Below are 22,938 nucleotides of genomic sequence, written 5' to 3'. Positions count from 1 at the left end.
GTAATAAATAGCACGGCCATTACCATCCCTAAGCTGAGGGAACAAAGGAATTAGAAAGGTGATCATTACAAGAAAAGAAAGAGTTGAGAGAAAAGATCTTCAACTGAGAAACTAGCCAGTCTGAAGTAACCCTGCCAGAAAGGAGCCAGGGGAATAAATGTCTTGACCACACTCTACTCTCTCCCTCCAATCTCCTGTCTGGACACCCCACTGGCTGAAAATGGTTGGAAGCCAGAGAGCAAGTGAGCCCATTGATGTAATTCATACAGGACTGCAGGAATAGAGAACAATTCACCCTCTTGGGGTGAAGAGGGTGGACAGTACATCTAGAGGGGCAAATGGAAGATATCCTACACACTAGGTTATGCCAGAGTAACAGCAACTTCATCAGAATCACTCTAAGAAAGTAGAAGGGAGGAAATAATAAAATAAAAGCCCAATGTAGGACATTAGAAAAAAAACATATAACTGACAGCAATAACCAAGTCAAAATTTCGTTCTTGAAAAAAATAATAATAAGGGTCAGCTGAGAAGATGGTGGAGTAGGAGGTCCCTAAGCTCTCCTTATCCCAGGGATACAACTAGATAACACTCACATCAGCATAAATAACCCAGAAAGTGACCTGATGACTGGCAGAATGAAACCCACAACTAAATGATAAAGAGGAGGCCACAGTGAAGAAGGTGGGAAGGGCAGAGATGCAGTCTGGGAGCAAAATGGACTGGGGCCATCCACAGCGGCATGAAGAAGGGTGGAAAACAGGGAGGACAAATCCCCATAACATTTGCCTTTGAAAGCTTGAGTTCCTACAACCTTTGGACTGAAAGCCTGGAATCTTAAAAATCTACCCATGGCTCTGGGAGAGTCAGGAGGCCTTAGGAAACAGAGTCTTTGCTCTTAAAGAGATAGTAGGACAAACAACCCACGCAGACACAGTGCAGAACTAGCAGTTTGAAAAATGCTAGGATCAGATGGCAGGGAGAGTGATTTGTTCATCTCAGAACGTGCCCCAGAGAGACAGGGGTCACGAGAAGACCTGTCCATGAACAAAGGACCTGGCAGGCACCATTTCCCCTCCCTGCCCCCCAGCACAAACAATAGCCACCTGCGGGAACCAGGCCAACACAGGCACTGGCTACCTAACTTGCTTACACCAAGCCCCACCTACCCACACTATAGTGGATCTGTCCTTCCCAGTCACACTTGCCTTAGTCTCACACTGTGAGCCCCTCACCCAGAAGACCAGGGCAAACTCTACCAACACCACATCTCCCAACATGCACATTTTGTGGGATCACAGTTCCTGCAGCAGTCAGGGAAGGTCTCATTTCTCAAGCTGACCACCACACAACTTGTTAAAACATGCTCCTGAGTGCCTGGGTGGCTCAGCAGGTTAAGCATCTGACTCTTGATCTCAGTTCAAGTCTTGATCTCAGGGACATGAGTTCAGCCCCGTCTTGGGCTCTGCACTAGGCATGGAGTCTACTTAAAAAAATATGCCTTGCTTATGCTGGGGACCAAACGCTGCCCACAATAGGTAAAAAGAACCTCTGCAGACAACTGGACTGAAGGAAAAAGAAGCCAAGGCTCAATAGCTAAGCACATGCAACATACATAGGAGACACTCCCTGAAGTGCCAGGCCCTGGGAAACAGGGGAAACTGTACTGTTCTTCATAAGGCTATTATTGTTAAGACCAAGATAAATAGCTAACTTTTTTAACATAGAGAAACAGACACAGAAAGACAAAATGAGGAGACAAAGAAATATCTCCCAAATGAAAGAATAGCATCATAACACAGCAAGAGATCAAAGCAAAACAAATATAAGTAATATGCCTGATAGAGAATTTATTTATTTTTTTTATAAATTTTTTTTTAACGTTATTTTTTTTTGAGAGAGAGAGAGACAGAGCATGAACGGGGGAGGGTCAGAGAGAGGGAGACACAGAATCCGAAACAGGCTCCAGGCTCTGAGCTGTCAGCACAGAGCCCGATGCGGGGCTCGAACTCACGGACTGAGAGATCATGATCTGAGCCGAAGTCGGCCGCTTAACCAACTGAGCCACCCAGGCGCCCCATAGAGAATTTAATGATCATAATGATACTCACTGGACTTGAGAAAAGAGTGGCAGACATCAGTGAGACCTTTAACACAGAGATAAAAAGGAACCGATTAGAGATGAAGAACACAATAAATGAAATTTATTATACACTTGATGGAATAATAGCAGACTAGAGGAAGCAGAGAAAAAAAATTAACAACCCGGAAGACAGTAATGGAAATTATCCAAGCTGAGCAAAGGAGAGGAAAGAAAATTATGCAAATTGATAATTGTTCTTAAGGAACTCAGTGACTCCATCAAGCATAACATTCACATTATAGGGATCTCAGAAGAAGAGAGAGAAAAGGGGACAGAAAATTTATTTGAAGAATTAATAGCTGAAAATTTCCCTCATCTGGGGAAGGACATAGGTATCCAGATCCAGAAGGCATAGAGAACCCCCTAAAAATTCAACCCAAGGAGGTCTACACCAAGACATAGTAATTAAAATGGCAAAAAGTAGTGATGAAGAAAAAAAAATTATTTAAAAAAAAGTTTTTTAATGTTTATTTTTGAGAGAGAGAGAGAGAGAGAGAGAGGGAGAGAGAGAGAATGAGCAGGGAAGGGGCAGAGAGAGAGGGAGACACAGAATCCAAAGCAGGCTGCAGGCTCTGAGCACAGAGCCTGATGCAGGGCTCAAACCCATGAACCATGAGATTATGACCTGAGCTGAAGTCAGATGCTTAACCGACTGAGCCACCCAGGCACCTTGAAAAAAATTTTTTTAGGCAGCAAGAGAAAAGAAGACAGTTACATACAAAGGAAACCTCATAAAGCTATCAGTGGATTTTTCAGCAGAAACTTTGCAAGTCAAAGGAAGTGGCATGATATAATAAAAGTGTTGAAAGGGAAAAAACCTGCAGCCAAGAATACTCTATCCAGGAAGACTACCATTCAGAATAGAAGAAGAGATAAACAATACAAACGAAAACTAAAGGAGTTTATGACCACTAAAACAGCCCTACAAAAAAAATATTAAAGGGGACCCTTTGAGTGGAAAGGGAAGACCATAATAAGTGAGAATATGAAAAGTAAAAAATACAAAAGCAGTAAAAATAAATATTTCTGTAAAAATCAGTCAAAGGAATCATAAAATAAAAGGGATATGACACTGTATACCTAACCCGTGGCAGGGAGAGGAGTAAGAATGGGCTTAAACTTAAGCAAACAATCAACTTAATATAGACTGCTAATGCAGAAGATGTCATATACAAACCTAATGGTAACCACAAATCAAAAACATATGCACAGAATAAAAAGAAAGGAATCCCAGTATTCCACTAAAGAAAGCCAACAAACCATGAAAGAGAGCAAGAGAAGAAAGGATCAGAGAAAATCTATAGGAATAACCAGAAAATAAGTAAGAAAATGGCAATAAATACATATCTATCAATAATTACTTTGAATGTAAATGGACTAAACACTCCAATAAAAAAAATCATAGGGTGACAGAATGAATAAAAAACCAAAACCCATCTATATACTGATTTGAGACTCAAATCAGACCAAAAGACACTGGCAGATTGAAAATGAGGGGATGGAGGGGTGCTTGGGTGGCTCAGTCGGTTAAGTATCTGACTTTGGCTCAGGTCATGATCTCACAGTTCATGAGTTTGAGCCCCTCCTTGGGCTCTGTGCTGACAGCTCAGACAGAGCATGGAGTCTGTTTCAGATTCTGTGTTTCCCTCTCTCTGCCCCTCCCCTGCTTGCACCCTATCTCTCTCTCGAAAATAAACAAACATTGAAAATGAGGGGATGGAGAAATATTTATTATGCAAATGGATGCCAAAGAAAGCCAGGGTAGCAATATTTATATTAGAAAAAATAGGCTTTAAAACAAAGACTGTAACAAGTGACAAAGAGGGACACTGTATTACAGTAAAAGGGATAATCCAACAAGAATATATAACAATTGTAAATATTTATGCACCCAATGTGAAAGCACCCAAATACATAAAGCAGTTAATAACAAACATAAAGGAAATAATCAATAGTAATACAATAATAGTAGGGGACTTCAATACTCACTTGCATCAATGGACAGATCATTCAAACAGAAAATCAGCAAGGAAGCTGGCTTCGAATGACACACTGGACCAGATATATTTAACAGATATATTCAGAACATTTCATCCTAAAACAGCAGAATACACATTCTTTTCAAGTGCACATGGGACATTCTCCAGAATAGATCACATATTAGGCCACAAAACAAGTCTCAACAAATGTAAAAACATCAAAGTCATACCATGCATCTTTTCTGACCACAATGCTATGAAACTAGAAATCAACCATACGAAAAAATCTGGAAAAAGCACGAACACAAGGAGGTTAAATAACAATCAATGGGTCAACCAAGAAATCAAAGAAAAAACCAAAAAGTACCTGGAAACAAATAAAAATTAAAATACAGTGGTCCAAAATTTTGGGGATGTGGCCAAAGTGGTTCTAAGAGGAAAGTTTATAACAATACAGGCCTGCTTCAAGATGCAAGAAAAATTTCAAATAAATGACCTAACCTTACATCTAAAGGAGCTAGAAAAAGAAGAATAAAACACAAACCCAGCAAAAGGAAGGAAATAATAAATATTAGAGCAAAAATAAATAATATAGAAACTAAAAAACAATAGAACAGATCTATGAAAACAGGAGCTAGTTCTTTGAAAAGATTAACAAAATTGATAAACCTCTGGCAAGACTCATCAAAAGAAGAAAAGAAAATACTCATCAAAAGAGGGAAGAAGGGAGGGATGGAGGGAGGGAGGAAGGGAGGAAGGTAGAGAGAGAAAGAGAAACCCAAATAAACAAAATCATAAATGGAGAGGAAACAACCAATACCACAGAAATGCAAACAATTGTAACAGCATATTATGAAAACCTATATTGTCAAAAAATTAGACAACAGAAGAAATTGATTAACTCCTAGAAACATACAACCTACTAAAACTAAAGCAGAAAGAAATAGAAATTTGAACATACCAATTACCAGCAATGAAATTTATTCAGTAATCAAAAAACTCTCAACAGGGGCGCCTGGGTGGCGCAGTCGGTTAAGCGTCCGACTTCAGCCAGGTCATGATCTCGCGGTCCGTGAGTTCGAGCCCCGCGTCGGGCTCTGGGCTGATGGCTCAGAGTCTGGAGCCTGTTTCCGATTCTGTGTCTCCCTCTCTCTCTGCCCCTCCCCCGTTCATGCTCTGTCTCTCTCTGTCCCAAAAATAAATAAACGTTGAAAAAAAAAATTAAAAAAAAAAAACAAAAAAAAAAAACAAACTCTCAACAAACAAAAGTCCAGGACCAGAGAGCTTCACAAGCAAATTCTACCAAACATATAAAGAAGAGTTCATACCTATTCTTCTTGCGCTCCTGGTTGCCACAGTTGGTAGAGCATAAGAATCTTGATCTTGGGATTGTGAGTTCAAGTCCCATGTTGGATGTAGAGATTACTTAAAAATAAAATCTTTAAAAAAAATAACCCATTCTTCTCGAACTATTCCAAAAAATAGAAAATGAAGGAAAACCTCCAAATTCATTCTATGAGGCCAGAATTACTCTGGTACCAAAACCAGATAGACACCACAAAAAGAAAGAACTACAGGCCAATGTCTCTGACGAACATAAATGCAAAAATCGTCAACAAAATACTAGCAAACCAAATCCAATGATACATAAAAAAAAAAAAAAATCATTTACCATGATCAAGTAGGATTTGTTCTTAGGATGCAAGAGTGCTTCAAATTTGTGTATCAACCAACATGATACATCACATCAATAAAAGAAAGGATGAAAACCTTATGATCATTTCAATAGATGCAGAAAAGGCATTTGACAAAGTACAACATCAGTTCATGATAAAAACTCTCAACAAAGTAAGTTTAAGGGAACACACCTCAACATAATAAAGACCTTATATGAAAAATCCAGCTAACAGCATACTCAATGGTGAAAAACTGAGAGACTTTCCCCTTAGGTCAGGAACAAGACAAGGATGTTCACTCCCAACGCTTTTATTCAATATAGTACTGGAAGTCCTAGCCACAGCAATTAGGTGACACAGAGAAATAAAAGACATTCAAATTGGTAAGACAGAAGTAGAACTTTCACTATTTGCAGATGACATGATACTATATATAGAAAACCATAGACTCCACCAAAAAACTACTAGAACTGATAATAAATTCAGTAAAGTCATAGGATACAAAATCAATGTACAGAAATCTGTTGTGTTTCTGTACACTAATAATGAAACAGCAGGAAGTGAAATTAAGAAAACAATCCCATTTACAACTGCATCAAAAATAATAAAATACCTAGGAATAAACTTAAGAAGTGAAATGCCTATATTGTGAAAACTATAAAATATCTATCAGAATTCCAGATGTTGGTAGATACTGGGATAGAGAAAAAAAGAGAAGAAAAAACAATAAAGTGGGGAGAAAGAAATTAAGAAAGCAATCCCCATTTGCAACTGCATCAAAAAGAATAAAATACCTAGGAATAAACTTAACCAAGGAGATGAAAGAGCTCTACTCTGAAAACTATAAAACACTGATGAAAGAAATTGAAGATGACACAAAGATATGGAAAGACATCACATATTCATGGACTGTTAATATTGTTAAAATGTCTATACTACACAAAGCAATCTACACAGTTAATGCAATCCCTATCAAAACACCAAGATCATTTTTCATGGGCATAGAACAATAATCCTAAAATGTGTATGGAACCACAAAAGACTCCAAATAGCTAAGGCAATCTTGAAAAAGAGAAAAATAAGACTGGAGGCATCACAATTCCTGACTTTTATTACAAAGCTGTAGTAATCAAAACAGTATGGCACTGGCACAAAAACAGACACAAAGGTCAATGGAACAGAATAGAAAACCAAGAAACAAACCCACGATTATATGGTTAATTAATCTTCAACAAAGGAAGAAATAATATGCAATGGGAAAAAGACAGTGTCTTCAACAAATGATGTTGGGGAAACTAGACAGCTACATGCAAAAGAAACTGGATTGATTTCTTATACCATCCACAAAAATGGACTCAAAATGGATTAAGGACCTAAATCTGTGACATGAAACCATAAAAATCCTAGAAGAGAGTACAGTCAGTAATTTCTCTGGCATCAACCATAGCAACATCTTTCTAGATATGTCTACAGAGGCAGGGAAACGGGGCAAAAATAAATTTTTAGGACTACATCAAAATAAAAAGCTTCTGCACAGCAAAGGAAACAATCAACAAAACTTAAAGACAACATACTGAATGGGAGAGAGTATTTGCAAATGACATATCTGATAAAGGGTTAATATCCAAAATACATAAAGAACTTATACAACTCAATGCCAAAACCGCCCAAATAATCCAATTAAAAAATGGCAAAAGACATGAACAGACATCTCTCCAAAGAAAATACACAGATGGCCAACAGACACATGAAAAGATGCTCAACATCATTTGATCCTGATTTGTCATCAGGAAAGTGCAAATCAAAACCACAGTGAGATATCACCTCACACCTGTCAGAATGGCTAAAATCAAAAGTACAAGAAACAACAAATGTTGGCAAAGAGGTGGAGAAAAAGGAACCCTCATGCTCTGTTGGTGGAAACGCAAACTGGTGCAGCCGCTATAGAAAATTGCATGGAGCCTCAGAAACTTAAAAACAAAACTACCCTGCAATCCAATAATTGCACTACTGGGTATTTACCCCCAAAATACAAAAATACTAATTCCCCCCAATGTTTATTGCACCATTATTTACCACAGCCAAATTATGGAAGCAGTCCAAGTTTCCACTGATAGATGAATGTATAAGGAAGGTGTGGTATGTATACACAACAGAATATTATTTGGCTACAAAAAAGTTAGATCTTGCCACGTGTAATGAGATGGACAGAATTAGAGAGTGTAATGCCAAGTGAAGTAAGGCAGAGAAAGACAAATACCATATGATTTCACGCATAAGTGAAATTTAAAAACAAATGAACAAAAAAGACACACACATAAAGACAAACCAGGAGATAGACTATTTATTTATTTATTTATTTATTTATTTATTTATTTAGAGACAGAGAGAGAGAGGGAGAATTTTAAGCACGTTCCATGCTGTCAGCACAGAACCTGATGTGGGGCTCGAACTCATGAACAGTGAGATTATGACCCGAGCAGAAACTAAGAGTTGGAAACTCAACCGAATAAGCCACCCAGGTGCCCCCATACTCTTAACTATAGAAAACAAACTGATGGTGGGGTGCCTGTGTGGCTCAGTCAGTTAAGCGTCCAACTTCAGCTCAGGTCATGATCTTGCAGTTCGTAAGTTTGAGCCCTGTGGGCTGACAGCCTCACAGCCTGGAGCCTGCTTCAGATTCTGTGTCTCCCTCTCTACCCCTTCCCTGCTTGTGCTCTGTCTCTGTCTCTCTTTCTCAAAAATAAATAAACAAACATTAAAAAAAAAAAAAAAAAAAGAAGACGACAAGGGCGCCTAGGTGGCTCAGTCAGTTGAGTGTCCGACTTCGGCTCAGGTCATGATCTCACAACTCGTGAGTTCGAGTCCCCTGTCAGACTCTGTGCTGACAGCTCAGAACCTGGAGCCTGCTTTGGATTCTGTGTCTCCCTCTCTCTCTCTGCCTCTAACCCACTCGCATTCTGTCTCTGTCTCTCTCAAAAATAAATAAACATTTAAAAAAATTAAAACAAAAAAAGAAAACTGACGATTATCAGAGGGGAGGTGGGTAGGGGATGGATAAAATAGATGATGGGGATTAAAGAGTAGTACACTTATCGTGATGAGCACTGAGTAATGTATAGAATGGTTGAATTGCTATATTGTGCACCCAAAACTAATATAACATGTATGCTAATCATACTGTAATTAAGATATAAAATTAATAAAAAAATATGAGTACACTTATCTTGAACACTGAGAAATGTACAGAATTGTTGAATCATTATATTGTACACCTGAAACTAATGTAACACTGTATGGTAATTATGCTTGAATAAAAAAAGTAAAACAAAAACAAAAAACTAGTGGCTGTTATAAAGACAACTAAACATAACATGTCTTCTGACTGAAGTACACACCACCACTTACGAACCATTCTTGGAAAAGAAAAACAAAATTAAAAAATCTGAATCTGATGAAGCCTCTAAATCTTAGTATCAATTTACAAAAAGAAAAAAGCAGATATATATTAAATAATACCACAGGGGTGAAATTAGCAAAACTCATTATATCAGAAATTCTGTAAGACTAACAATGTAGTTTCTTCAACAAACAAATTTCAATGAAAGTAAGAGTTCAAGAGAATGAAAAGACAAGCCACAGACTGGGAGAAAATATATGCAAGACATATGTGATAAAGAACTTTTATCCAGAATATATAAAGAACACATAAAGCTGAACAACAACAGCAAAACTTGATTGTAAAATGCCAAAGACCTTAACAGACACCTCACCAAAGAAGAGGCACAGATGGCAAAAAGCATATCAAAAGACGCTCCACATAATATGTCATCAGGGAAATGTAAACTAAAATAATAATGAAATACCACCACATACCTATCAGAATGGCCAAAATTTAAAACACTAACAATAACAAATGCTGGTGAGAATATGGAGCAACAGGAATGCTGTCATACATTATCAGTGGGAATGAAAAATGGCACAGCCCCTTTGGAAGATAGTCTGGGGGTTTCTTACAAAACTAAACATACTCTTGGGAATGCAAGCTGGTGCAGCCACTCTGGAAAACAGTATGGAGGTTCCTCAAAAAAACTAAAAATAGAATTACCCAACGACCAAGCGATTGCACTACTAGGCATTTATCCACGGGATACAGTGTGCTGTTTCAAAGGGACACAGGCACCCCCATGTTTATAGCAGCACTATTAACAATAGCCAAAGTATGGAAAGAGCCCAAATGTCCATCGATGGATGAATGGATAAAGAAGATGTGGTATATCTATACAATGGAGTATTACTCAGCAATCAAAAAGAATGAAATCTTGCCATTTGCAACTACATGGATGGAAGTGGAGGGTATTATGCTAAGTGAAATTAGTCAGAGAAAGACAAAAATCATGTGACTTCACTCATATGAGGACTTTAAGAGACAAAACAGATGAACATAAGGGAAGAAAAACAAAAATAATATAAACACAGGGAGGGGGACAAAACAGAAGAGACTCATAAATATGGAGAACAAACTGAGGGTTACGGGAGGGATTGTGGGAGGGGGGATGAGCTAAATGGGTAAGGAGCACTAAGGAATCTACTCCTGAAATCATTGTTGCACTATATGCTAACTAATTCGGATGTAAATTTAAAAATATAAAAAATAAAACAAGTTAATAAAAAAAAAAAAACTAAACATACTCTTACCATATGATGCAGCAATTATGCTCCTTGATAACCACCCACAGGAGTTGAAAACTTATATCCACACAAATACTCACACACAGATGTTTATGGCAGGTTTATTCATAATTCACCAAAACTTAGAAATAACCAAGGGGCACCAGGGTGGCTCAGTCGGTTAAGCGTCCAACTTCGGCCCAGGCCATGAACTCACAGTTCGTGAGTTTGAGTCCTGTGTCGGGTTCTGTGCTCACAGCTCGGAGCCTGCTTTGGATTCTGTGTCTCCCTCTGTCTCTGTTCCTCCCCCGCTCGCACTCTGCCTCTCTTTCTCCACCCCCTCCCCCGCTCTCAAATAAAGATTTTAAAAAATTAAAAAAAAAAAAGAAATAACCAAGATGCTTCAGTAGGTGAATGGTTCAATAAACTGGTACATCCAGAGAATCTACTAAAAAGAAAAGAGCTGTCAACAATGAAAAGACATGGAGGAAACCTAAATGCATATTACTAAGTGAAAGAAGCTAATCTGGATACGATATTCTGGAAAAGGCAAAACTATGGAAACAGTAAAAAATCTCTGGTTGCCAGAGTTGTGGGGAGAAAGGGATGAACAGGAGAACACAAAGGAATTTAGGGCAGGGAAACTACTCTGTATGAAACTATAATGGTTAATACATGTCATTACACATTTGTCAAAACCCAGAGAATGTACACCACCAAGAGTGAACCACAATGTAAACTGTGGACTCGATGATAACAATGTGTCAATGTAGTATCTCAATTGTAACAATGTTCCACTTTGGTAGGGGGTGTTGGTAATGGGGGAAGGCTATAGGGGTGTGGGAGCAGGGGGTATATGGGAAATCTCTGTACATTCTGCTCAAGACTGGTGCGAACCTAAATCTCTTCTAAAATATAAAGTCTACTAAAAATTAATAAATTCAGTTCCTTAGTCACAGAGCCATGTTTCGGGGGGTTAACAGCAGCCACATGTAGTTGCTACTCAGTGGGACACTGCAATCATTTAAATAGTTCTATTAGAACATTCCATCATCCCAGAAAGTTCTATCGGAGAGCACTGTTCTGTATCTTGATTGTGGTGGTTACACAGGTGACTAAGTTTGCCAAAACTTATGAAAATGTATGAAGTGGGTACAGTTTATTGTATGTAAGTCATATCTCAACAAAATTGATTAAAAAAAAAAAATAAAGAGCCTGGGTGGCTCAGTTGGTTAAATGTCCAACTCTTGGTTTTGGCTCAGGTCACGATCTGATGGTTTGGTGGTAGGTTCGAGCCCCACATCAGGTTCGGTGCTGACAGTGTCTGGAATCTGCTCAGGATTCTCTCTCTCTCTCTCTCTCTCTCTCTCTCTCTCTCTCCCTCTCCCTCTCCCTCTCCCTCTCCCTCTCCCTCTCTGCCCCTCCCCTACTCACACGAGCATATGCTCTGTCTCTCAAAATAAATAAATTTTAGAAAATTAAAAAAATAGAGAGAGAACATCTATAGACTAGAAGACTTCAGAGACAGATCAACTAATTGCAAACACATGTACCCTATTTGGATCCTGATTCAAACAAACTATATTTATAAAGCAATAAAAATGTTGAACATAATTAAAGACTTGGAGATTATAATCTCCAAGGAAGAATTATTGATTTTCATAGGTGTGTTTGGAGGTATATTCTGAAACACTTATGAAATGATATTTGGGATTTAGAATGACCATGTCATTCTAAATGATCTAGTGCGGATATAAATGAAATAAAGAGGACTATGAGATGACCATCTTTGAAGCTGGGTTTGCTAGAGTTGGGTGATGAGCACATAGGGGGATTATTATCCTGTTCTCCTCACTTCTGTTTATTGTCAATTTTCCATAATTAAATGTTTAAAAACTCACTTCCCTATAGGCCTTTCCTGACCACCCTAAGGTAGATTTCTTGTCCCCTTTATTTTCTAGCATACATCCCATTATCTTTATGGCACTTCTCACAATGCTATCTTATGTATCTAGTAGTTTATTTCTCTCCGCTAGAATTTTGTTTTCCCGAGAATAAAAACTGCCTTGTCCACGCTGAACACTAAGGCTGAGGCTGGCACACAAAGGTGCTTCATCAGTCTGTGTTGCGTGGACAGACAGGTGGGTACCTTCAAGGGCAGAAGCACAGGCAGGGGCAAGACGTGATAAACACATTCCTAACAACACTCTCCCTGGAGATACTGGAAGAAGGGAGCCTTCAAAGGAAGGAAGACTCAACCATCAACCCCTGGGGTCTATGGAGCTGGTTGTTCCTTCAACTGTATGAGAAAAATAAATTAGACTCACATTTTTTTTTTTAAGCCATGAATACTTTCTTTGAATGAAATCTCCTGAGACAACCCAATACGTAAAATAGAAAACCATGACAGTCAAAAGCAGAGTTACTGTCATATTTTATATCAAACACAAAACAAAAAAGTCATCCAGTGGTTACGAGGAGTCCAGGAAAACCTGTCCCAGTAATGCCAGCTTGGAGGTAAAGGGCTGGCTTGGGCAGCTGAGGAGTGGGATTTTCTGCTTGGTAGGCCTCTTTTCCCTTGTCTCGTCTTGGTTTTCAGAGGACGTTGTTCCCGGCCCTGCTGGAGGTTGCCATGGCCCCGAGCTCATCGTTTTTTTCTGAAATCTTGACCTGTTCCGTTTGAGAGAGTAGAATTCCCTCATCAAGTCTTCCACTTCCCACTGCTCTTCCTTCAGCCTCTGGCAACAGTGCAGGGCAGCGGGGTCGATGGGGTGCGCTTCTGTGTTGAAGATGTAACCCCCAGCCCCCAGGATGCACTCCCCATAAGGGGTTATCACCGCGTCAAAGGTGGAGCCATTGTTGTGAATGAAGTTGGTTGGGTCAAACAGAAGGTAGAGGTATTTCACAGTCTCGGCCAGAAAGAAAGACTCCATACGGTTGTCAAGCTTGTGGTCTCGCAGATCTTTGATCTGCCACGAGGAAGAAGGCAGCAAGTCAGAAGTGGTATCACAGGGCAGCAGAGAGGGCCAGGGGACCACGTTAGGAATTCCTGCCCTGCCACCGAGCAGCTAAGGGCCTTTGGGAAAGTCACTTTACGTTTCAGAGTTTCACCTTTTCCCAAGCCTGGACCACTGACTCTCACCCGGATTGGCACAACTTCCAACAGGGCTTCCCGCTTCCATCCTTAACCCTAAAGCTTATTTATAGGGTAAGTCTTAGCTGTCACTCCTCCACTGAAAACCCTCTGTTGACATCCCACTTCATGGCAGACTAAAAACCAAAGTCCTTATCATGGCTTAACAGGTCCTCACAGCCTGGCCCCTGCTCTCTCCCTGACCTCTCTTACATGCTCTCCCTTGTTCTCGTGGGTCCGGCGAATGGCCTTCCTCTTCTGTGAGCAAATGTGTGCATGCCACTGGTTCTCTGCAATGCTTGTTCTTTCTGCATTGCACTCCACTGGTTCTGCATTGCTTCTACCTGGATCACTCACCCTTCCTACCGCTTGCTCCCTCACTGCCTTCGGGTCTCTGCTCAAATACTGCCTGATCACAGGGTCTTCCCTAACCTCCCTAGGGACAAGACAATTCCTATCTCCATTAACCTGCCTTTATTGTGACCATACACATACACATCTAATCATCCCCTTTAATGACATTGTAAAAATGTAGCATCATTTACTTAGCTAATCCAAGTTTTTGCTACTATAATAACTAATTAGAAGTCTTTATGAAGAAAAATTCATACTAAGTTTACAGTCATGGATGAGTAAGTTTACTTCCTACATTTATTTTATCCTCTCAGAATTTGAGATATATTTTCTTAAAACTAATTCTCAGTGGCATCTATTTTTCACACAAAAAAATGACTAAAATATGGACTTGATGTGCCAAGAATTATTACTTTCTTGCCTTCTTTGTCAAAGGCCGAGGAGTCTGGCGCCTATTCCCATCATTTGCCTTGGAAGACCTCCAGAAGGCTTTCATTTTCATGGAAATCAGTCAAATGTTCATAAGAAAGCCCCAATGGACTTAACCACTTTGGCTTTTCACAAAATACAACATATTTAGAAACTAAAACAGATCACTGCTTTATTTTCCCTCTACATATATAGGTCTTTTCTTTAAATAGATGTATATATATTCTCCTTACAGAATATAACCACAACACAAAATTTTTAAAGAGAGGGATTTTTTTTTTTTTGTTCTGTTTTTAATCCCGTACCCTAAAATTCCTCTGTAGACTTTTTGGTGAATTTTCTTCCAGAAAATTTTCTTACACATCTGTTTTTTACGTATCTGTAATGATCATTTATTTACATCTTGCCTGCTTGGGTCCTCTAAGGATGTGACATGGCTCTTCCCCTTGACCCTTTCAATCCCCTTTCCACAGAGCAGCCAGAGTGATCTTTCTAAAATACAGATCAGATCAGGTCACTGCTCTGCTGTCAATCCTACCAAGGCTTCTCGTTCTAAGTAGAACAAAATGCAAATTCTTTCCCACAGCTTATACAAAGCTCTACATGATATAACCTCTGCCTCCTTCTGGGACATTATCTCTTCCCCTTTCCTCCGTGTTCATGTTACTCCAGCCATACTGGTCTTCTTTCTGTCTCCTAGATACACGTTCATTGTTTTTCTTACTAAAATGCCAGCTCAGGGGCTTGGTCTTTCTTCATTGCTAGAACCATTAGCCTAGCATGGTGCCTGATGCATAAAAGACATTCAATAAACATCTGTGAAACTACTAGGACAGTTTCATTAAGGACTCTGTGGTGTGAATATAAGGCCACGCGACTTTATATCTCCCTTCTAAAATCCACCTAACAAGACTTTCCACAAAACTTCTCACAAAATTCACCCTTGTACAGTAGCTTATGAGACAGTTTGAGGACCCCTGATGCAGAGACAATGACAAGAACATAGAGTCAAATCCCTGAGAATGAACCCTTAGTTCTACCTCTACTAGCTTTGTGACCTTTAGCAAGACTCTTGGCTTCTCTGTTCTTCAGTCATGCCATCTATAAAATAAAGGCATATGTACATTTCTAAGGTACCTTCAATGTTAATATTCCAGAGTCTCTTTATCAGCAGGGGGAGACATTTCTCAACTCTTGGGCCAATGGAAACACTTACTGTTGCAAATCCACACTCCACCTTGCTGATTTTTTCGATGGATTCCACGGCATCTCTTCCAAGTTCTAAGAGGGTGGGATCCCCCGTGGCACGGTAGAGGTACATTGCGCTCTCAATGAGTTCTGTAAAGTCCAAGGCAGACCGTTCTCATCCAGGGGCTGAGCAGAGAAGGCTCGGGGCCCACCTCAGGGGGTGAGACTCCTTCCTTCCCTACCTTGTCCACAGGGCCCCAACCAGGAAGAACACAGGACAACTCAATGCTGAGTTTTCAGAGCCAACATACCCAAAGCCTGAAGCTTAGTGGAGATCAGCATTAAAACTGACCATGGACTCCCACCCCAAGGGAAAGACAGCCAGCTAGGCTCTGGGATGGAGAGGTGGCAGAGGCTGCTCCATGTCTCCCCATATTTGTCCCTTCCTTCTTCCTTAGTAACAGAATCCTTAACTACAGCCAAGCACGCAACTGCTTAGACTGACAATTATTCCCAGCAGCCAGGTGTGGGATTAAGGTCCCTGACAACACAGAGAGCCATATGAGGCCAAAAGTGAGAAAGAAATGTCTATCTTATTTTATTTATTTATTCAAAAAAAATGTTCTTTTAACGTTTATTTATTCTTGAGACAGAGAGAGACAGAGCATGAAAGGGGAAGGGTCAGAGAGAGAGGGAGGCAGAATCTGAAGCAGGCTCCAGGCTCTGAGCTGTCAGCACAGAGCCTGACGCAGGGCTCAAACCCACGGACCATGAGATCATGACCTGAGCGGATGCCGGACACTTAACTGACTGAGCCACCCAGGCACTCCGAAACGTCTATCTTAATTAAGCACTACTCATCTTCTGTCACTAACAGCCTCACTTAATCCTAAAGTTTAAGAGTATAAGCCTATCATTATGAGGCCCTTTCTGAGATGGGATGGACAAAAAGATGAAGGTTAAGATATTCAAGAGCCAATCTTCAATCTAACAAAGGAACAGCTACCAGTTCACTGGGCCCAGAACAAGGCAATAGTCTTACCCTATTCTATAACCACAACTGGAATTTGACAGGCATAGGCCCCATTTTCAGATGAATATTAGCCAAAAGGAGTTTGTCCTGAAGAGAAAGTTTATTCTGGAGAAAAGAAAACCCAGGAACCTATGTTTACTGCTTTCAAATATCTGAAGAGCTAGTATGGAAAAGAAAGATTCGACTTCTAGGGTGGTCCCAGTGGGTGGAAGCTACAGCTCAACAGACGTTTCTATTTTTTCACCTGTCTTTTCTCAGAGAGGAGAGAACTCTCCCCTCCATAGACCAATCTCTCCTCCCAATCTCCTTCCCTGTTTCCTCCTGGGCCTTGACCAGCACTTGTCTCCCTTTTGATTTATTATTGCAAGTTCTATTTCTTCCTTTAGGAAAATAGATCTCTGCCTGTCTCCCAGTTCTCTCCCACCTCTCCCTCCCTTTACCCCACAGGTCTATAGACAATTACTGATCTAACTGCTCATATTCTAAGACACAGATTGGGGTACACTTACTTGCAAGTGAACACACTGTGTGTGTTCAAAGAAAGAAAAGAGGGGCGCCTGGGTGGCTCAGTCATTTAAGCATCTGACTTCAGCTCAGGTCATGATCTCGTGGTCTGGGAGTTCAAGCCCTGTGTCGGGCTCTGTGCTCATAGCTCAGAACCTGAAGCCTGCTTCAGATTCTGTGTCTCCCTCTCCCTTTGCCCCTCCCCTGCTCACGCTCTGTCTGTCTGTCTCTCTCTCTCTCAAAAAGAAATAACCCTTAAAAAAAAAATTAAATTCAAAGAAAGAGAAGACAGTGCTCCCGGAAGCCTCTTCTGTTGTTCGCAGCTGGCTGGTTCAGCACACCCAGAGCCAGCCATCTTGTTTTCTCTTCCTCACACATAGGCCTATGTATGCTATCACTGCTTTAATTTCTTGTATATTGGCCAACTCTCTAGAACAAGGTGACAACTCAGGCTTAGATTTGGATTTAGGGGGAGGTAAAAGCCCTCTGAGACCTTTAGACTAGGTTCTGTGCTTCATTACTGCTGATCAGATACATGTACCAGAGCGTAATACACTGGCCAATCTAATGAAAGAGAAGCACCTTATCTCCCATTCGCTATTGTTTTAGGTAGGAAGGGTGACTGGACTAAGGCATTATTGGATTCCTGGCTGTGGTGCCTTACTTTCCATTGATGCCTTCCTGCCACCCTATCCTGCAAATGGAACAGGGTGCCTCTGTAAGTAGTGAGCTCCCTGTCATGGTGCTAACTCAACAAAGACTAGAAAACCACTTGCCAGGGCAATGACAGGGCGATCCCAGTTAGAAGTCCTCTCAGTTTCCTTGTAACTCTGAGAATGCACAAGTCTATGTCCTACATTTAGTCCCAAACTGTCTTCATTTTATCTGTTGGTAACACTGGGTATAATACCTTCTGAGAGTTTTCTCTTAAAAACAAAACAAAACAAAATAGAACAAAACAAAAACAGGGGCACCTGGGTGGCTCAGTGGGTTGGGCAGCCTATTTCAGCTCAGGTCATGATCTCGCTGTTCTTGAGTTTGGGCCCTATGGTCAGGCTCTGTGCTGACAGCTCAGAGCCTGGAGCCTTTTTCGGATTCTGTGTCTCCCTCTCTCTCTGCTCCTCCCCCCTCCTCTGTTCTCTCCATGCTCTGTCTCTGTCTCTCTCTCAAAAATAAACATTAAAAAATTAAAAAAACAAAAACAAAAAAGCTAGGATAGTAAACACACGAGAAATACCAATAACAGCAGCCTCTAGGAATCGAAGTGACTAATTTATTCTTTTCAGTCACTGTTTTACATCTTCTTCTGTTCCCCCTTCCTCAACTCCCACAACAATCTCTTGAGCTAGAGAAGGAAGGAAATGGGGTTGGGGGGGTGGTGGGCAGAATGGGCAGTAGCCACCAGAAGGCCTCCCACAGCTCAAAGGCATTCAGGTGGGAAGATGGGAAGAGTCTAACAATGGAAATGTAACCCACTTTGGGGTGGGGGATGACTGTGTGTGCTGACTAAACTTCCTTCCTCTGGCCCCCTTTCCCTTCTCCTCCTCACAGTGTTTAACTTTCCTCTAGTGAATCAGAGGATCAGGGCTGGAAAGGAACTTTAAGACAGTTATCTAGTGTGTAATACCTTCCTTCTCTGCACCTTGATTTCTGAGCGGCAGATGAGGTGGTGGACGAGATCAGATGATTCATTCCTAAGGTCCATTCCAGAGTTCCAATACTCCATACCATAAAAGCACAATTCACCTGACCCGGTGACTTAGGAAGTTTGTCTACACTTCTGAAATCCTGATGGCAGGAACTCAAAGGGAGTCAAATTGGCTCTCCCTTTTGCACTCACTTGCCCAAGTTTGAAGGAGCCTAAGATTTAGTTAAGAGGCCTGCGTTCCAGTCCTATCTCCTACGCTTAGCCCTGGGCAAGTCAGTTCAGCCCACTAGGTTTCAGTTTCCTTATCTGGGGATAAATATGCGGGTAAATAATTCCTACTAGGAAAACCACCTAGGAGAGCCACTGGAAGCATAAGAGGAAAAATGAACTTGTGAGCACTTGTGAGGCATGGAGGCTCATACAAATGAGGGTTTGTGGTTCAGAGAACAAGAGCCTGCAGGTCGTGATAGGTCAGAGATACTGCTTACCTGGCCGAAGAGGGTAGCCCTCTCGCTTCTCCACTGTGTATCCCTGAGGAATGTTGTAGAATTCCGGGAGCCCCCCAAACTGCTTCCATACAGTGTAATAGTTGAGGAAGGTCCTCATGGCATTGTCAATGTCCCCAATGAGGCTCTACAGGAGACAAGTAGTTGTCAGGCAGATAGCCACCAGGCATAAAAACCCACATACAAAAGAAACTCCACTTACCAAACCTCACATACAACCTCAGGGAAGAGAGAGCAAAAGCTCTGGAGCCAAAAAAGCCTGCAATCAAACCTGAGTTGGCCATTTATTCATTGTGTGGCCTTGGGCCAGACACTTACCTTCTCTGAGCCGCATCCATCTGATGCAAAATACAAAGTGTCTTTCTTGTTAAATTATTGGGAGGGAGAGAGGTTGTATTCCAAGTCCCTGCTCAGTCAATGCTGGCCACTATGGTTTTTAAACAGCCATCTGGTTCAGAATTTTAAGAATAGGAAATTGATTTTACTAAGTCTCACTCTTACCCTATACCCCAAATCAATTTGTATTAGTTTATAAACATAAATATGTGTGAGTATATATTATTTTTCCCACGTAAAAAATAGCTTATTAAATATACTGTTCTGCACTTTCATTCATTTAACAATAGATCTTGATTTTTCCACGTAAGCACATAAAAAGCTCCTTCCTCCTATTACATAGTTGCATAGTATTCCACTGCTTGGACCATAAGTTAACTAGTTCCCTATTAACAGCTGGTTGGATTGGTTCCAATGTTTTGTTATTTGCTGTAACAAGTAATAGTGTAGTAAACAGCATTGTACATATGTCACCTCAAACCTGCAAAGTTTACCTGTCACCTGTAAGACAAATGTCCAGAATTAGGATTGCTGGTTCCAAAAATACATGCATTTGTAATTTTACTAGCTGTTGCGAAGTAGCTATTAACACAAGCTTGCAGGGAAACAGCTGGCCTTTTTGACATATCCTAAGGATGCCTCACAGACAGAACAAATTTAACATTTCCCCAACAGGATTCTTGGTTCCCTCACTTTCCCACAAAGTTGCCTCCCTACCATCATCTCTCCCTTCTTAGTACATGGCACTTAGCAAATGGCAGTCATCCTTGACTCCTCCCTTTCCCTCCCCCCTACCCCCACATCCATTCTGTCAGCAACTCCTGTCAGTTTCATTTTCCAAAACACCAAGATTTATCTCGCTTTATCTCTAGTGACACCACTTGGTCTGGTCACCAGAATCTTATACTGGGATGACTTTCACAGTCTTCTCACTGCTCCAACCACTTGCCCTCACGCCACTCTCCCCATGCATCCAAAGTAACTGCCTTACTGCATATACCAGACCTCAGGGCTTCCCATGGGCTCGGCATAAAGTCAAGACACCTCCTTGTAGCTCTGAAAGGCTTGCATGATCTCGGTAGTGCTGACCTCCATTGATTGATCTCTGCCCCGCCCCCCCACCCCCCCCCCACCCCCCCGGACTGTAGCCATACCGCTTTTCTTTGTTTCTGATAAACACCCTACTCCTTCCTGTCTTGGGACCTTCACACATGATATTTCCTCTGTCTAGAACATCGTCGCCCACATCTGATTCTTGAAGTATCAGCTCTAGTATCACCCCTTTGAGAGGCCTTCTTCTCTCAAGTGAGGTCCCCATCCAACATTCTCTCTCAGCCGCTCATCTGTTTCCTTCATTGTAACTTATGTGTTTGTCTGTTTTATTTTTTTCTGTTGTGTCTTATCCTCTACAAACTACATGAGGACAGGGCCTGGAACACAGCAAGCATTCAAATACTGGTGAATAAATGAATTAACAAATTGAACATATCTAAGCCTCCTTTCTTCATCTATAAAGAAACATTTGCCTCAGTGGGTTATAATCCTGGTAAAATGCCTGGCACATAAATCGTTCTCTCGTAAATATATAATTTATCACCCTCATGTGTCAGACAGATTACCAGGCACTGATTAGATGTTCAGTAAATGTTGGTTATTAGTGTGATTATAATCTCACAGAGAAAGAACCCATGATCCCTGCTCAGGCCAGGAAAACCACCATACAAACAGACATGAAACTCTTTCCTTATCAAACCCTCTCTTTTATTAATTTTTATCTTAGGAAATTTGAAAAATAAAGGTATATTGGGGTGCCTGGGTGGCTCAGTCAGTTAAGCATCAGACTTTGGTTCAGGTCATGATCTTGTGGTTCATGAGTCCGAGTCCCGCATTGGGTAAGCTCAAGCCCCACATCGGGTAAGCCCGAGCCCCACTTTGGATGAGCCCCACTTCTCTCTCGCCCTCCCTGCCCCTCATGGGATTCTCTCTCTTTCTCCCTCCCTCTCTCTGTCCCTTACTCACTTGCCCCCTCTCTCTCAAAATAAAAGAAAAAGAAAAAGAAAGGTATAAAGAGATCACCTTTAACCTCACCACACAGATAGAATAGTTTTGATATCTACCTTTCCATTTTGTATTCATTTTTTTAAAGTTTATTTATTTTGAGCAAGAGAGCATGTGTGAGCAGGGGAAAGGCACAGAGAGAAGGCGAGAGAGAATCCCAAGTAGGCTCTGTGCTGAGAGCACAGATGACACAGGGCTCGATCATGTGAGATCATGACCTGAGCAGAAATCAAGAGTTGGACACTTAACTGATTGAGCCACCCAGGTGCCCCTCCAATAATGTATTCTATTCAGAGTTATATAAATATTTAAAAAAAAAAACAAAACAGAGAGGAATAAAAAGATAATTATCCTCTTAATCTTACAGTACCTGCCGTTTGCATCTTTGTCTTCTCTTTCTTAACACACAAAAACAGAATTCTATAGAGTTGTAATCAGAGTATACTTAATATAATGCCTTCTTGTGTATTTTTTTTGTTATTGTTAAATCTAAAGAATCAAATTTTTTAAAAATTTAATTATCACTCCTAATTTCTCACTATAGCCTAACAGTACATTTCATTCCTTCGTGTTTTCTTAATTCTTGTTCACTACCTCTTCACGTAACATAGGAATTTATATATACATTTTTAAATTAAAGTTGTATAATGACCCATTCCATTAAGATACAATCATTTAGGGGCGCCTGGGTGGCGCAGTCGGTTAGGCGTCCGACTTCAGCCAGGTCACGATCTCGCGGTCCGGGAGTTCGAGCCCCGCGTCAGGCTCTGGGCTGATGGCTCAGAGCCTGGAGCCTGTTTCCGATTCTGTGTCTCCCTCTCTCTCTGCCCCTCCCCCGTTCATGCTCTGTCTCTCTCTGTCCCAAAAATAAATAAACGTTGAAAAAAAAAAAAAAAAAAAAAAAAAGATACAATCATTTATTTGTTCCTCCATTATAGGGTACTGGATCATTTCTAAGTTTTATTTGTCATAAACTTTGCTGTTAGGAATATCTGTATGCATCTTTTCCCTTTTGAATTATTTTCTTGGAAACATCCACAGAAGTGGAAGTCAAAGGGTGTGATCTGTGATATGCCTGGGTTGCACAAGAAGGATTCCCAAGAGGAATGTAGTCACAAATAGTTTTAAGGCAATAGATTTCCAGATCCTCTGCTTTCCTAAAATGGATCTGCCTGAAAAGATACTTCTAACACAAAGGCAGGCTATCTATTATCACTGTTTCCTTCGCAGTTATCCTTCTGCCATTTGACAAAAGCCAAGATGGACCTACCAGCAACCTC

At 40.7% G+C, this 22,938-nt stretch overlaps 1 protein-coding gene across 2 annotated transcripts in view; it reads right to left on the bottom strand.

The window, feature by feature from the left end:
• Positions 1-12,886: 12,886 nt before the first annotated feature.
• Positions 12,887-22,938, bottom strand: part of EDEM2 (ER degradation enhancing alpha-mannosidase like protein 2) — a 31,588-nt gene continuing 21,536 nt past the window's right edge. For both annotated transcript variants that reach the window (XM_047851787.1, XM_047851789.1), the window contains 3 exons: positions 19,247-19,391; positions 15,602-15,723; positions 12,887-13,438 (listed from right to left, as the gene is read on the bottom strand). In XM_047851787.1, coding sequence (XP_047707743.1) covers positions 12,941-13,438; positions 15,602-15,723; positions 19,247-19,391 — 765 coding nt within the window. In that variant the 3' untranslated portion in view covers positions 12,887-12,940. The remainder of the gene's footprint in view (positions 13,439-15,601; positions 15,724-19,246; positions 19,392-22,938) is intronic.

The sequence above is a fragment of the Prionailurus viverrinus genome, chromosome A3 (genome assembly GCF_022837055.1).
Source record: "Prionailurus viverrinus isolate Anna chromosome A3, UM_Priviv_1.0, whole genome shotgun sequence".
Lineage (NCBI taxonomy): Eukaryota > Metazoa > Chordata > Mammalia > Carnivora > Felidae > Prionailurus > Prionailurus viverrinus.
Note: the sequence above shows the minus strand (reverse complement) of the source record. Positions and strands in the feature narration are given on the sequence as shown.